This window comes from Heloderma suspectum, chromosome 4 (genome assembly GCF_057233095.1).
Source record: "Heloderma suspectum isolate Gila_16-S chromosome 4, 16-S_ref, whole genome shotgun sequence".
Lineage (NCBI taxonomy): Eukaryota > Metazoa > Chordata > Lepidosauria > Squamata > Helodermatidae > Heloderma > Heloderma suspectum.
This window is the reverse complement of record NC_139461.1, coordinates 116,959,349-116,975,997: the sequence shown is the minus strand read 5'-3', so window position 1 is coordinate 116,975,997 and position 16,649 is coordinate 116,959,349. Positions and strand designations below refer to the sequence as shown.

The 16,649-nt window shown below is 42.8% G+C and overlaps 1 protein-coding gene across 1 annotated transcript in view; it reads left to right on the top strand.

Moving 5' to 3' along the window:
* The window catches only part of PHLPP1 (PH domain and leucine rich repeat protein phosphatase 1), a 195,939-nt gene that overhangs the window by 120,070 nt on the left and 59,220 nt on the right, over positions 1-16,649 (top strand). The window contains 1 exon segment of the mRNA XM_084850512.1: positions 7,782-7,948. Coding sequence (XP_084706638.1) covers positions 7,782-7,948 — 167 coding nt within the window.

Genomic DNA, 16,649 nt, shown 5'->3' with positions numbered 1-16,649 from the left:
GTTTTGGACCACAACTACCAGCATTCCTGACGATTGGCCATGCTGGGTAGGGCTGATGGGAATTGAAGCCCAAACATCTGGAGGGTACCAGGTTGGGGGAGGCTGTTATAGTTAATGTTCAATGTGGATTACGGTTTGTACAACACATTCAACTGTGGTTAATTGAAATTGGAAGCAAAAGCTTCAAACATGCCCAAGGAGGAGAGGGGAGGAGGGAATGTGGGGCCATTATCTCTCTCTTTATGCTGTCTCGAAAATTTAAGGATAAAATGGGATAACTGTTATGTATTCCACTGACCTCCTTGCAGAGAAGAGTAGGATACAGAGCTACAGTATGTTGTTAATGCAGTCTGCAACAATAGAAGCAATGGCGAACAATAGAAGCTGTGCAAAATTTGAAGAATCGTCACTTCAGCCTAATTACTTATTTGCTTGAAAATGCTGAGGCAAGGTTGATTATTCCCCTGTCCCCTTGCCCCTTCCACATTGATGAAGGCTGCCTGTGCGGGAAACAAGGGGAAAGGGAGAGAATGGCAGCTGTTACATAGAATTCTCCATGTCAAGTATAAAGGTTCATTGCTAGGATGCTCCTTTGGGAGCCACTGTAAAAATGCTCCTTTAAACTTTACATAGGCGCCTCTTCAGACATGTGCCCAAGTTTTCCCAATAGAGTACTAGTACAGCATCAAGCATAAAGAGAAAGACTAAGGGCCTGTTCACATATGCAGACGCTTGCCCAGGTGACTCCTCATGTGTACAGGTTTGCATGGAAAACCCTCAGCTTGAGTGGATTCTGTTCATGAAGGACACAGTGTGTTTGTGAGGACTATCCAACCCTGCTCAGTGGATTGTTGTGTTAATGGACCAACTGTTCCTTTATGAGTGCACCCACGTCCTACAGCAGTGAGACGCATCTCCCCTCTTTGTACATTACTCCACAGAGAAATATGATCCACTGAGGTGTTCTCTTTCGGTGCTTCCACGTAATGTGCAAAACTACTCAAGATTTATCACGTCAGATTTATGGCCAGGGCTAAGGCTAGTTCTGTGCTGGTGTTTGTTTTATAAAAAACAAAATTGCCTCCGTCCTCAACAATAATGTTTGGCACCTAGAAAATACTAGAAAGGATGTGGTTATGCTGTCGTTATAACTTTGTCTTCTGAGGGTGAAAGCAAATGGTTTTAAAATCATCATAATTTATGAGACTCTGCCCTCAGAGTGAAGTCTAGCAATTGGATATGCTTGACTTGCTTTCTTCAACTTTCAGCTCTCAGACTTGCATGGGACTATTTCTTTTCCTGAATCCTCCTTCCTTAAAATAGTGCTGATAAATTCAATGTTGTATTAGAAATGTTGCTTCCTTGAGACTCGCACAGTTGGCAATGTTCCACCCATTTACTAGCAGTATGCTTCTAAATTTAATGTGCTATCAGAACTGTCACCACCTTAGGACCTGCATGATGTTGCACCCATGCTGAAATTGCTGGGCTCGTCTTCTCTGAAGCAGTAGTTGTGGGGGAAGGATTTCTCCCACGAATTTCACAGATTATGATGTTGCTACTCCAAGTTTGGCCGTAGTGCTGGCGTAGACTTTAAAAGGGCAGGCCCTCCCATTACATCATCAGCTACAAAAATCAGGGCTACAGTGTTTAGCTTATGGACCTATTAGAGTAATGGATTTTTAAAAACTGTTTATCACCTAAAAAGCTGTCGCCTTTAAAAAAGATAATGCTAGTTACAAAAAACACACACATCAACAACTGGGAAGTGGTGGCAGTGCCATCTTTAGAAGAGGGATTTCTCTTGCATGCCTGAAAAAATGCCTCTCTTGGGATGTTTGTTGCAACGTGTGCCTGCATCATCTGAAAACACACCTACCCAAAGTGTGCGTTTTTCTCTTCAAAATCGTTGTCTTGTTCATATGCAAAATGTATTCAGATTTAATTGTGATTTAATTTAGTGTGATTAATAGACTTATCTTTAATTTCTTGTAGTAAAATAAAACACCCCTCAACAGTTGAAAAACTTTCAAGTTTCCATTTTCTTTTATGTTTTGTTGGTTAGCAATGAAAATGTTCCTTTCTCATTTCAACTCACTATTTTCTGGCCTTGTTAAAACTGTAGAATAGGCTCACTAGTAGGTCCTTCAACTTGTGCCTTCTGAATGGTACATGAATAATGTGTAGGGTTTTTTGTTCATAGAACAAAGCAATACCTAGTCTTGGTGGTGCTTAAATGTGAAGACCGCTTCAAACAATACAAAATTAACATTCAACCTGTCGCATGATGTGCAGTCACATGTGGCGATCAAGCACATATACTTTGATATGTACATAAATAATGAATTTGAGATGGTTGCATGTGCAACAATCTCCACAGACTGGGCATGCTAATTTCCTCATGAAAATTTGTTCTGTGACACATTTCAAATAGCAGAGTTCTTAGCTGGAAAACTGGCACTTTCGGGTAGGGGGAAGCAGTTCAGACTACCATGACGATAAGGATTCTCATGACCATAGTGGTGGGCCTAGTTCCCTTTTCTCATAATCCAGGTGTATTGCATTGCATTCACTCTGGTTCGCTTGTCTGTAGTCTGTGGAATGAAGATCAAATAGGACAGAACTGAGGGTTTGTAAAGCCAAGGAACATTTTTCACATATGACACTAAAAGCACTATTTTACCGTAACTGTCCGCAATACAAATGAAAAATGTGCATTGGCTAGAATATACGTTTGACTTAAAACGATGTCTCCTGCTTTCTAGCCTTTGGTTTGTTTTTGTTCTTATTTTCAGTCCCAGTTGGGGCCATGGTCTAACAACATTTACACATAGACACAAGTGGGTTCTACGGGCCTCTTTTTGTGGTCTGTGAAAATTTTCTATATTGGTGGTAACATCGTTCTTAAACTTGAGTTGTTGCTCTTGTTTGCATGCTTTCCTTGAAGCGAAAATGGATGCTGTTTTCCTTTGAGCAACCTTCTTTGCTGCTTGAAAAGCCAGTAGAGTTGTGCTACCTTCCTACCCCATGACTGGAAAGCTAATGTAATGTAAATAGCTATGAATATGAGCCAAGATCAAGGAAGTCTTTAGTTCAAATCTGTCCCAGCCATGGACTCAGATGCCCAGTTCAGGTTTAACAATCCTAGCATGATAAACCATGGTTTATCAGTCAGGGAATAAACCATGTGCCTGCTCACTCCTCTCCTTTCATGCCTAGCTTCAGGGAAGTTATCTTGGTTTCATAAGCCACAGTTTCTCTTGATTTCTGAACCAAGAAACTGGCTTAATGGCTCCCTCAAAACCACAATATGAAATTGAGATTATGTCCTACTTCAGTAGCCCTTAAACCATATTTTCCTGCTTCAGACATCAAAGGAAACAGAAGCCAGGTGTCCAAGACGAGGAGGGAGTGCACAGTTTATTGTACCTGGATTATTAAGTCTAAGCCGAGTATGTGTCTTGCAGCAAGCCACCATCTCTGTACCTGCAGACTTTCCTATAAAACACGGCTGGGCAGACTTTGGGTTTGTGGGATCTACTTTGTTTTCCCCCTAGAATTGCAAAAGAACAACCAGTTGGAGCCTGGTGCAAAAGACGTACACTTAGAATTAAAGGATTCTGAACCCAGGAGTTTTGAGTGGAGTACCAAAACTAAATAGAGCTTACACCTCTTCCACACACAAAAATCCACTCCTGGTTACCCCAGGCTTTCTTCATTTTATCAGTATAATTTATGGTGGTGAGAGGGGAGTCATTTTATTGCTGTGATTGATAAAATAATTGGGAGTCAGAAACCCTTGCCAATCTACTGCAAATCCCCCAGAGATCTACCAGTACTGTCATAACTAATTTCCGTCCACCTTTGTTCTAAATTATGGGAATACCAGTACAAATCTAACTCTACTGGGCTATTGTAAGGATCACCAAGATAATGATTATCAGCTTCCCCAACTCGGCACCTTCCAGAGGCATTGTAGTACAACTCCCATTGGCCATGCTGGCTGGGGGGTGATGGGAGTTGTAGTCCAGCACCTCTGAAGGGTGCCAGGATGGGGAAAGCATGATGCATATGAAGTCCTTGAAAGGCACTCTATCAGTGCTCAATATTAGAATGTTATGACTCTTACTGGCCTTTCCAGTTCCTGTTGGGGTTCTTTAATGTTCAGATCATGACTGTTTAAAAAAAAAAAATGAAACAAAACAAGCCAGCCTTACTCACTGCCAATTTTGAGCTGTTAAGTTCTGTGAAGCAATGAACTCCTGTCCACTTTCCCTGGATACCACTTGCAAAACCATTAACGTTGCAGCTCCTTTTTATTTCTGGCCATTTTAGAAGTTGTGTTTGATTGTATTCTGATTTGAGGTTTTAGAAAGCCACAGCAGTGAAAATATCAAGTGAGTTTCACAGCTTTATTTGATGCTGGAATGAATAGCTGAAAGATCTATAACCTTTCAGAGGGCACTGATGAGAGAGCATGGTGGGCTAGCTTTCTGCTCTTCTCCCCCGTTCATCCAGTCAGGACGTTCTCTGCTGGCATGCGGATTAGCACACCTTCCCCAAATAGTTCTTTTTTCTGGGCCAGTATCTGCATTATGCACAGAGAATGGAATCCTGGTAGCGTCACTTTTACCTGTTGAATCATTGTGTTGTATAGGTAGAGGGAATGACTGTAAGACTTAGCAGGCCTCAAACACAACTGTCCTTTATCACACACAGGACTGCAGAACTTAGCAGAAGCTTCACCCACTGCTGCTACTCCCAACTCAACCGGGGCTGCCAAGGTTCAAAACAATAACCAAGCCATAGTACCCCCCGCCCCCCGAGGATACATAACAGATTGTAAACTCAACAACTTGTACGTGAAGATTTCCCACTTGCCCTCTACATTTCTCTCTCATGATTGCCCGTCCTGAGTCATCCTAGAGCAGGAGTGCAGAAACGCAGGCCCAGTACAGCACTCCGGGGTTCCTCAGCGAGCCCCTTTCCCACAGCCACCAATCATTTTGGTGGTTTCGCGTGTTTTCCTCCCCCCGCATTCTAAAATGTTGAAATGCCTCTCCTAAAGCTTAGTTGCTGGCAGTAAGAGCTTTAAGCTGGTATTTTTGGTATTTTTTGCCTTGCCCCTTTGCCTTAGGGCCCAACCTGTTTTCTTTTGGACCCACCACTGGAATGCATCTGCTAGAGTTTTGTGAAATTGAATTGAACCCTCAGGCTTTTGTCTCTGCCTTACCTGCACCTCTGATGCAGTGATATCAGCTAGTTTAGATGGTTCCCCACCCCCTGGGGACATATTCTTACAATATATACAGAACTCATAATGCATGAAGGAGGTTTTCCACATTAATATAGTAATGTGTTTACAAACACCCCCCCCCCCCATTACATGGATACTGCATTAACAGCTGAGTCATCAGTTTAGAAATGTTAATGACCCAGGCTATAATGTTTGCAGACTCGGTAAGATTCCTGCAGGAACCTAACAACAAACGCAAATTTCAACAAATACATGTAGTGTTAAATCGCAGGCTCAGAGTTGAAAGATCTTATATAAGTCGTGAAGTCTAGCTCTTGGCTCCCCTAAAGTTGTATGTTTATTCTTATGGAGAAGATTCAAATGTGCAGACAAAGCACATGGTACAGTCCTTCATTTAGCTTGCTGGCGAAGGAATGCATGCTAGCTTGCCTGTCCTTTGTAAAAGAAGTTTCCTGCCTGAAGAAAGGTAGCATGCAACTGAGAAATATTTTCATGTAGCCTTCTTCCTAATGTGCTAGGAAACACCTGTACCACATGATATTTCTGCACATTCAAATCATGTTGAATGGGGAGGGCCCATAGCTTTTAGTGGCAGAGCACATGCTTTGCCCAGATTCAATTATCAGCATTTCCACTAAATGGATCTCAAATACAGGAGTGAACGAGACCTCTGAAGCCCTTGAACATCTGCCAGTTGGAGGGGATAATACTTGGCTAGGTGGACCAATGGTCTGGCTTAATATGTTCAACCCTAAGTATTCCTCTTATATGCAAGTAGCCTTTAAGAAAGGGCTTCTCATGTTAATTTCCAGTATGGCTGAGATAGCGCTATCTAGACTATGTTCTTAGGTTAATGAAGAAAGGTGGCTTTTGTTGTACAGAACTTGTCAGGCAGAAAAGGGGAACATATAAGCCAGGGGCAGGCAAACCTTTTGGCCCATGGGCACATTTGACAATTTGAGAAACTGTCCTGGGCACCACCACAAAATAGGAAGTGTGGCAAAGGAGAAATAGCCTCCTCGCAAAACCGAGTACAAGACAGAAGTGGGGTCTGAGCCACAACACACTTAACAAGCCCTTTGTATCTCGGCCGCCAGTAAGAAAATGTGTTATTTCTTTTTAAGAGGTGGGACGGGTAAGGCACCTTGATAGGCACCAAGAGAGGTGTACGGGGGCACCACATTGCCTACCTGTGATATAAGCAATATGGTAGCCAGTCTTGCTCCAATGAGAAGTAGTTGCTAAGTAAAACTGCTACCTGAAATAATCTGTGATTGTGTGAAGGCCCCTTTGTTTTAGTATTTGTCGTGCAGGAGACCTGTGCCCTGGACAGGTCTCCACAGGTCGTATGACTCCCATGCCTGGCCTGCTCCGATCTCCCTCAGTTTTGCATATAGCTGCTGCTGAAGATGCATAGGCCGCATGAGAGGAAGTGCAGCCAAAGAGAAAGGAGTGCCACTGTTGTGCTGCTGTCCTCTCTCCCCCCCCCCCCCATGCCACATTGTATCATCGTCCCCATGTTTTTCCCTGACTTTCCCACAGTAGACCATTTAACACATTGTAGCTTAACAGTGGTGGGGAGGTGGCTTCTGCATTTACCCACATGGCAAGGGAGAACTTTACCACTCCCCTTCTTCCCTCGATTTCTGACTGGAGCCCATGTGGCAAAATTCCTTCTGTCAGGTGGGTCGTCATAGATGACTGAATCCCCATGTAGTGGGTGTAGTATGTCTCTGTAGTAAGTTTCCACATACTCACTTTTTAGTTAAGTGCTAAAGAACTGAATCAGTGTGGCATGGTCCCATATACTGCACTCTGCCTCTTTGCTATTGGCAAACAATTATTGCTATTGCCTACTCTGATGAAGTTGAGCAGTATGAGTTGTGGAGGAATGGCCACTATCCTTGAAAAGAAGCTGAATCTTCACTTCTTCTTTTAGTTCTATCTTTATTACTACCCTCTTAACTAGCGGAAGTTGGGAATAACTTAATGTAACTCCCTGTATGGCTGTGTATTTTCTACTACCTTTTCTCACACTGCTGCAGAAAACTCTCTCTGGCCTCTTTCCTTTGCACTTGTTGTTCACTGTTAGGTTACTGTCCTATCACTCTCTGGCTTTGGCCTTAGCTCACAGGAATGGATGTGTCGGGACATAGGCGCAGAGGGGTAAGACAGGGCAAGGCAGCAGAGGGGTTTGAAGCTAAGGACAAGAAGGCTCCAGGAGCAGACAGAAAGCCAGTGAAGGAATTTAAGGAGTGGAATCACATGGTCAGAATGATGAGAGATTTCCTCCATGAAGTCTGTTCTTTGAGAACAGTAATGCGTACAGTTAGCTTTTGTAGCTCTGCTGTATTGTACTACTTTTACTCTGACTGCCTGTCAAGCTAAAGATGAAAGCCTCAACAGCCTCACCTTTGGAGTCAGTACCATAGCATTTGATGAACAGTCAAGTGTCGAAGTTCAAGCAAGGAACATGATGCCGGTGGCTTTTCCTGATTTGACGTTATGGCTGTTTGCTTTGCAGATTGCATCACAGCGGATAAGCTCAGTGGATCTCTCATGTTGCAGCCTGGAGGATCTACCTGCCAACCTCTTCTATAGCCAGGACCTCACTCATCTCAATTTGAAGCAAAATTTCCTGAGGCTGAACCCTGGAGCATTGACAGCCAGAGGACTTAATGAGCTACAAAGGTAAATCATTTTTAAAAACACCACCACCATCACCACTGAAATCACATTTGTTCTTTCTTAATTTTCCTCTTTTTTAAAGAATTGATTTAAGCAGTTCCTTGAAAGCTTCCAGCTGTGTTCCTTCTTGTATTCGTCAGGGCCAAACTGGGTGTGTCCACTGTCATTTTTCAAGAACCCCACCCGGTTTACATAATGTGATGGTACCATGGGAACTCACTGATGCAAGAGCATTTAACAGTGGGTGCATTACGCTATGGGTAGGGTGCCCTGCCAAGATAGTTGGAGACTGGAAAGAACAGTACAATCCTCCACAGAACATTTGACTTAATTATCCTTACAGATAAAATGACAAATGTAATCTGTTAAATGTTAGCTCACAGAGTTTTTGCTAGCCCATTGCCTGCACATACCTGACTTTGTTGGTTATTTGTGACATGTTGGCCATTTAGAAGAGAACAGGAGCCAACTCTTTTCCCATTTACATGGCTTGCTTTCCAGCCTGGTCTTTCTTCAAGGCAACTCGTTTTTGCTACAGCTGTCCAGTCAAGTGGTTATTACAAACCTGAATGTAACTTGTTCAAGTTCTATATTAGCCTTCCCCCAACCTGGTGATTTCCAGATGTTTCTGTGGACTACAGCTCCCAGCATTCCTGACCATTGGCCATGCTGGCTGGAGCTGATGGGAGTTGAGGTCCAAAATATCTGGAAGGCACGAAGTTAGAGATGGCTGTTCTATATGAAAAAACTTCCCAAGGGTCTTTGGAGGGGTTTGTGTGCCCCATCTGGCCCAAAAAGTTATACAGTGCGCACTCCTTTCTTGATGCAAAGAGGCAAATCTGTACGTAGCTATGTAAAAAAAATTGTGATGGAGAGGGGAGAGTTATTTAGGGCTAAGGAGAATATAAACAGAGGAACACATTTTATATATCACTCCGTTGAATGACTAAAGAAGGTAAAAATATTACATAACTGTGTAATGAAAAAAGTCACATTTTGATAATTGGTCTGACTTAAAGAAACTTATATGATGAGGTGGCAACTGGTGCCTTAGCAGCTTATTGGAATAAGGAGCTAAAAGCTGATCTGCCGCATGTACAAAACAGTACATGGAATATACATAGGTGCATACATCAGACAAAGCAGTGTATACGTTAGATACGCAGATGTTCCTACACAGAAATTATGTCTTGGGTGAAATGGTCTTGAGCAAATCTCAGTGCAGCATATGGTTTTACTTGGGGATTTGTTTTGCTTTTTATCATTGCGTCCTCTGATAGCAAACTCAGGTGGTTGGGTGCCAGCAGGACTGGTGGTACTGTCCACCCAAGCTATGAAAAAGTACAAAATTTGTGTTTCTTAAAAAACCAAAATGCTCATAACAGTCCAGTGCACACTGTTCATGCTTGGTGACCTCCAGGAACTGCAGAATGTTGAGGATCAGTTGGAAAAGAAAAATAGAAAATTGGAACCAGGGTGGGTGGTAGAGTGAATTTGCTTGCTTGAGCCCCACACAGTTTATATTTTCTTAGAAAGAGGGGTTGGCTGGAATACAGAACAGGATTAAGGTGTGAGGAGATACTGCAACATATTGTTGCAGGCCTCACTTGTTGCAGGTGCTCTTGGGGCAGCTATCAGCAAGTTAAAACAAATACAAATGACAGTAAAAACTCTGGGAATATGAAAACCATAACAGCACCCAAGCCAGCCGTTGTACTCATGCAGCAGCAGCCCACTCACCCAAATACCTTCATAAACAGAGAGGTTCTTTCTGCCTTCCTAAATGAGGTGGCTGATATGTCATCCTAGGCAGAGAATCCCATCAGGTATTTGCAGTATGATTGTGAGCGATTATTGGAACTATCTGTTTTCAGTATCTTTGTTCAGAAATAACAGTCGTATCTTGTCACTCAGTGTTATCAAGTGCCAGTAAATGCCATGACTGCTTATCAGTAAAAAAAAAAATCCCTTCCCTTTGCTTAGGAGGGCTGTTGACCTGCATGTTCTGATCAGAGTATGGAATCGGTCCATGCATAAAATAACCCCTGCAGCTTGACATTCTTGGAGTTTTTTTCCCACATGAATACATACAGCCAAGGAGAGAGCCTGTTTTGTTGACTTTCACACTTCAGCTTTAAGGCCACAGTGTTGTGGCTTCCCCATTCTCTTGTACAAGGAGTGGAATTGTCCAGTAAGTGTACACGGGGGAGCTGACCCTTGTGTGCACTTAACAGCATCTCCCAGAGGCCTGATACAGCTGCTGTGGGCAGTCATGACAGCCATTTGCCTGGAAGCTGTGGGCCAAGCTACAAGTTACATTGAAGACTTACAAGTTACGTTGAAGGCAGCTACACCTTTCTTTTTTGTTACTCTAAAGTAAGGACATTGGCAAGTGATTGGCAATAAAAAATACAGGGATGGAGGTCTGATCCTGGATTAGGACCACAGTGGGGGGAGGACAAAGGGTTAAAGCCCCCCTACTCCCCATGCTAACGTCTGGATTGGGCCCCTGTGCTTACTTTAAAGTAAAAACAAATAAAGAACTGCTAGCTGTGTCTTCAAAGTAATGTGTAGTTTGGGTCTAAGAGCACGTTGGCTTCTTTGGCTGGCACAGGGAGTTGCAGGGTAGGAGTGAAAACCTTTGTTGCCATTTGCTTACTTTCTCACCGTGGGTAGGAAAGGATTCACTCCCAGGTATCTTCTTAAAAGTGGGCAGCCCTTGCATTTACAGGACAGATGCACACGCACTGTCCTTGGATGGGGATGAAAATCATTTTTCCTATGTTAATGAGTAAAAGTCAAATATGGCAGCCATTGAATAGCCTTTATAGTCCAGTGGATAAAGTTGGATTTGGACTTAACAGATGTCACGGCTCCTGCCATCAATTCACTGCATGCTCTTAGGCAACTTACTTCTCACAGCTTTCCATCTGTCAAGTGGGTATAGTAGTTCGTTTGCTACTACCTAGAATTGTTGTGAGGATGACTACAGTAAATCTGCACTTCATACATTTATCGAGTGCGGTATGAAAGGTTAAGAATAGTACCAGTATCGGTAATAGTAGCATATCAGACCAGGTGAACAAAATTGATTCTTCAGTTATGCCACAGAATTTTAGTTCAGCTAGTCATAGCGGGCCTTCATTTTCCTCCTCAAAAACTGAAATAGTGAGCTGTCTAACAGGGCTCTTGAGAAAATGAATGAAATCCAAGCCAAAAGTGCTCTGCGAAGAGTAAATAACAGTTTTGTGTCTTACTGCATTATGCCAAATACCTCTTCTTAAAAAGAATAACGCTCAGCATGCATGCCGATAATTGGCCAACTTGAATTTGGCAGACTTGATTTCTGAAGCTTGCTAAACTGTTATTGACTACATTTTGAATGCAGAATTGTTCACGAGATCATGAGCTGCAAAGATGTCGACCAAAAAGCACCCTGCGGTTTAAAACCAAAAAAATGATGAAGTGCATTCTTAGTGGAAGGAGTAATGGCTGCAGCCTTCTAATGAGTGTGTGAAATGGCCCTTTGCTCAAGATGTTGCATGCACTACAGTTTTACTAATCTGCTGTTGCAATTTCAAAACGTGTCTAAAGAAAATGCTACTATATTAAAAGCGTCCATTGGAGTGTTCTATTGTTGATCAACAACACTGCAGACATCTTCTGTCAAAAGGTAACTAGCTTCCTTGCTGTTGTGGTAGCAGTTCCAAAGAGCTAGGGGGCTTTTGCACGACACCCAAGTAAAGGGTCAAATTTTCCTTTTCTGTTTAGGGAGCAAGACTCCCTGCTTAGGGAGCAGGAACATAGGAAGCTACCTTATACTGAGTCAGACCTTTGGTCCATGTAGCCCAGCTTTGTGAAGACTGACTGACAGTGACTCTCCAGAGTTTCAGGCAGGGGTTTTCTTGCCCTAGCTGGAGACACCAGGGATTATAGAATCATAGAATCATAGAATAGTAGGGTTGGAAGGGGCCTACAAGGCCATCGAGTCCAACCCCCTGCTCAACGCAGGAATCCAAGTCAGAGCATCCCTGACAGATGGCTGTCCAGCCTCATCTTGAACGCCTCCAGTGTGGGAGAGCCCACCACCTCCCCAGGTAATTGGTTCCATTGTCGTATTGCTCTGACACTCAGGAAGTTTTTCCTGATGTTCAGCCGGAAACTGGCTTCCTGTAACTTGACCCCATTATTCCGTGTCCTGCACTCTGGGATGATCAAGAAGAGATCCTGGCCTTCTTCTCTGTGACAACCTTTCAAGTACTTGAAGAGTGCTATCATATCTCCCCTCAGTCTTCTCTTCTCAAGGCTAAACATGCCCAGTTCTTTCAGTCTCTCTTCATAGGGCTTTGTTTCCAGTCCCCTGATCATCTTTGTTGCCCTCCTCAGAACCCTCTCCAGTTTGTCTGCATCCTTCTTAAAGTGTGGTTCCCAGAACTGGACACAGCACTCCAGATGAGGCCTAACCAGTGCTGAGTAGAGGGGAACTAGTACTTCCCGGGATTTGGAAGCGATGCTTCTATGAATGCAGCCCAAAATAGCATTTGCCTTTTTTGCAGCCACATCACATTGTTGGCTCATATTCAGCTTGTGATCGACAACAATTCCAAGATCCTTCTCGCTCGTAGTGTGGTTGAGCCACGTATCCCCCATCTTGTAACTGTGCATTTGGTTTCTTTTTCCTAGGTGCAGAACTTGGCATTTGTCCCTATTAAATGCCATTCTGTTGTTTTCTGCCCAGCGCTCCAGTCTATCCAGATCACTTTGAATTTTATTTCTGTCTTCCAAAGTATTAGCTATCCCTCCCAATTTTGTGTCATCTGCAAATTTAATCAGCATTCCCTGCACCTCCTCCTCCAAGTCATTCATAAAAATGTTGAAGAGCACTGGGCCCAGGACTGAGCCCTGCGGTACCCCACTCGTTACCTCTCCCCAGTTTGAGAAGGTCCCATTGATAAGCACTCTTTGAGTCCGATTCTGTAGCCAACTGTGGATCCACCGGATCGTTGTTTCATCTAGCCCACTTCGAGCTAGTTTGCTCATCAGGATATCATGGGGCACTTTGTTGAAAGCTTTGCTGGAGTCGAGGTATATGATGTCTACAGCATTCCCACGGTCTACAAGGGAGGATTGAACCCAGGATCTTCTGCGTGCAAAGCATGTGCTCTACCACTGAGCTACAGCCTCGCTCCTGATAAAAGATAATTGAGTTGGAGCTAAGGCTGCAAGCCTCAACTCCAAGGAGAGGCCCCACTGGATGTAACAGCATAGTGGTACCATGTGCATATCATGCTTTGGAGTTTTACTGAGTGTGCGTGGGGGGGGGGGGAGAAAGAGAACCTGTTTCCCATTTGAATCATAAAATGCTCCCACTATGTAGGTTCATGTTATTTACATTAATGAAATGCCTCTTGTATCTGTCCATTCTCCTTTCTTATCTTTAGACTCTTTTTGTCGAGAGTTCTATTATCTGTTGAGCAAATGCTTGCAATTTGGATGCACTCCTAGTTTGATCTCTCATCTGTGGCCATTTGTCTGCTTTGAAAAGAAAGCAATTAGGCTTTTGTTGCTGTGCATGCAGTATATTATATTCCTTTGGCATTATCTCTAGGTAAGCATAACCCTGCTGTAACGGGGTGGGGGGGTGGGGGCTTGGTTATGTTAATATGCAGCATAGCAGCAGCCTATGTCACAAGAGGCTGATAGCGGGCCCATATTGACATATTGGAGTGGAGTGGTTTGTGGCTTCCACAGACTCTAAGCACGTTAGCTGCTTGAGGCAAACTTTTAACTTGGGCAAGACCGTGAGTGCATTCACATGTGGAGCGCACATCTTAATACTAACTGTGGTAGTGTGAAAATGCCCCAGTAAAAGTGGTAGATAGCATCAGGTTTTCTTAGTCATTGGTAGCTAACACAATACAACACAAGCTATTAATTTTACTGAGACTGAATAGTATAAGCCAGGGGTGCACAACTTGTGGCCCACAGGCCCCCAAGTCCTGTTAGGCGGCCCGCCCAGTTGCTGCTGAAAAAACTGTGCTGCTGCTTCTAAATCTCCAGGTTTCTTCCCTTTTCCCTGTTCCTACTGCTGTTGCCAATTCATGCAGTTTGCCCCCCACCCCCACTGCAGATCACCTTCCTTCCCCCAGCTCAACCCCAGCTCCTGTCTGTTCTAATAAGAGTCTTCCCACTTCTGGGAGAACACTCCGGGATTGGCAGTTGGAGGGCAGGAACCATAGAGCCCTCTGAGAGTGACTGTCAGATCGTCTCCTGGAGATGTTCTTGCAGCTGCTGTCAAGAAGGTTCTTTGACTCTTTGCCCTCTGAGCGCAGCTGTGACTGTTTCTGCTGTTGCTGCTGCCAGGAAGCAGAGAGGAGCGCACCTTTTAAAAGCAAAGCAAATGGCAGAAATTAGAGAAATTAAAGAGCCTAATTGGGGGAAATGGTGGAGGGGATAAGAAGTGAGTAGCCAGTGTGTGTGCCCCATTCCAACATGTATCTGATCCTTGGGGCCAAAAACATGGTACCCTCATATAAGCAGAATGTTTATAGGGTAACCAGCCCTTGTAGACAAGTTAGGACTCTAATTTTGGATAATGCATGTTAAAAACAATTGACCTTCTGTGACACTGTGCCGTGGTGTTTGTGTTCAGCCTTGTAATTTGCCTCTTCCCCATGTGGCAAACTGCACCTGCCCGTATTCTCTCTGTGAAGTGCCTCTGGTGCAGGCCCATAGCACTGTGGTGGCTGCATGAGTGGCCCACAGTAGGTTTTGCAGTCTATTGTATGGGATACATGAGCAAAAACATATGGGGCCTGGATAACAGCACCGATGACTATTACAGTGAAACTGAGGGAGACCCAGCAAGCTAGTTGTGAGGCAATTTGCCATAAAGCACAGCTCCTTCTGTCATGCTTATGGTCATCCGACCATTCAGACTAATTAGCATCACGTCTAGAAACAAATAGGATATCTTTTCCAGTAAATCTTAGGAACTCAAAATTCAACGTCTTGGCAGCCTTATGTTTGCTGGCCAGAGAACTTCAAAAAATCCATCCATCCATCAATCCATTAACTATGTTGTTTTCTTTTATTGTAGTAAAGGTGTTCATCTTTTATTTTGGGCAGCTCAAGAGGTCTCTCTTACCAAGGGTGGTGTTCCTCTTTCTTTCTTTATCCCTCTTTATATCATTGAATACACTGAGCTTTTATGAATACAAGTTTAGAAGGTTCATAAATGCTGGAAGGTGCTCAAGAGTACCGTTACGAGATTTTGTACCAGAAAATGAAGGAACAAATATTCCTAAAATCTCAGTTTAGAATTATGCAACTCAGTTGGTAGCTAAAGCACAGTGATTTATGGATGCCCCCCCACCCCAATGCCTGCAATGCAATGCAATGCAATGCAGTTCAGTGCAACTAGAACAGAAGTATGTTGGAATTCCATTAAGGCCCCTTTCTATGGCACAAAAGGGAAATATGAATTCATCTTGTAAAGAAAAGTCCTGAAGTTTGCTCTTATTTCAGGTTGGAAAAAGTTACAGAAACACACACGCACACGGTATGGTATCTAATGGCAAAATCTAAAACTAAATTTTACAGTGGGAAATGCTATAATATCAGGAAGACATGGATTCAGTAACTTTTTTTCCTGGCTGGACAAAACTATGCAATGTGAAAATATTTATGTATGGGAATGAAAAGCCCTCCTTTACTGTACTCCTTTGAAACTAGATAATGCTTTGATGAAATGATAAGACAGAATGGAGTGAATTGTGAGTTAACAGAACTGGAAGAATCCTTGATATAGTTTACACAATGAAAGGATTACTCAAAGCATAATGACATCTTGCTATGAGAATGAGTAGGAGGGAGAGACAGATGAAAGAAAGATGGTCCTTAGATTGTGGAGTGATGACAATGAGAGATATTTCAGAATGAAATACATCTTACAATTTCTATTAGTCTTAGAGAAAATAATTGAAAAATGCTTTTTACATAGTACTTAAGTCCTCTTGAACTTAATAAATGTAATAGAAACATACCAGATTTACGTTGGTGTTGCACTGAACCCCTGGCAAATGATGATCATATGTTATATGCTTGTGAGAGAGTTCAGGATTTTTGGAAAGGAAATCCCAAGTATATATAGCCCCTTTTTGCCCTTGGATCTAAGATGTTTGCTTCTTGGCTATATGGAAGATATTATGCTAAAGGAATCTCAAGAGTTGGTGATTTAACTTGATTATAGTGGCTAGAACAGAGTTGGCAAGTAAGCAGAATACAATACAGAGTCCTCAGTTTGGATAGTTAGTTTGAATGAATTTGGGTGATATTGTTTATACTGAATTTCAGTACAAGTTTGCAGTACAATCCTATATATGTCTACGCACAAGTAAGTGCAATCGATTTCAAGAAACCTTGTTCCCAGGCAAGTGGATATAGGATTGCAGCCTCAGAGAAGGAAGAGAGAGTAATTAAACAGTTCAGAACTTCTAGAGGAAATGGAGCTTAAAAAAAAGAAAAGAATGTCTGCTTCAGTCAAAATTTGAGATGCTATAAAAATATAATACTATTTGTTTTGGAGAATAGAGGAAAATGTATGTGATAGTTAATTTTAGGAATCAATTATGTATATAAGGTTGGTTCTAAACTTGGTCATGTTTAGAATAGACCCATTGAATTTATATTTGTATATCTTTTC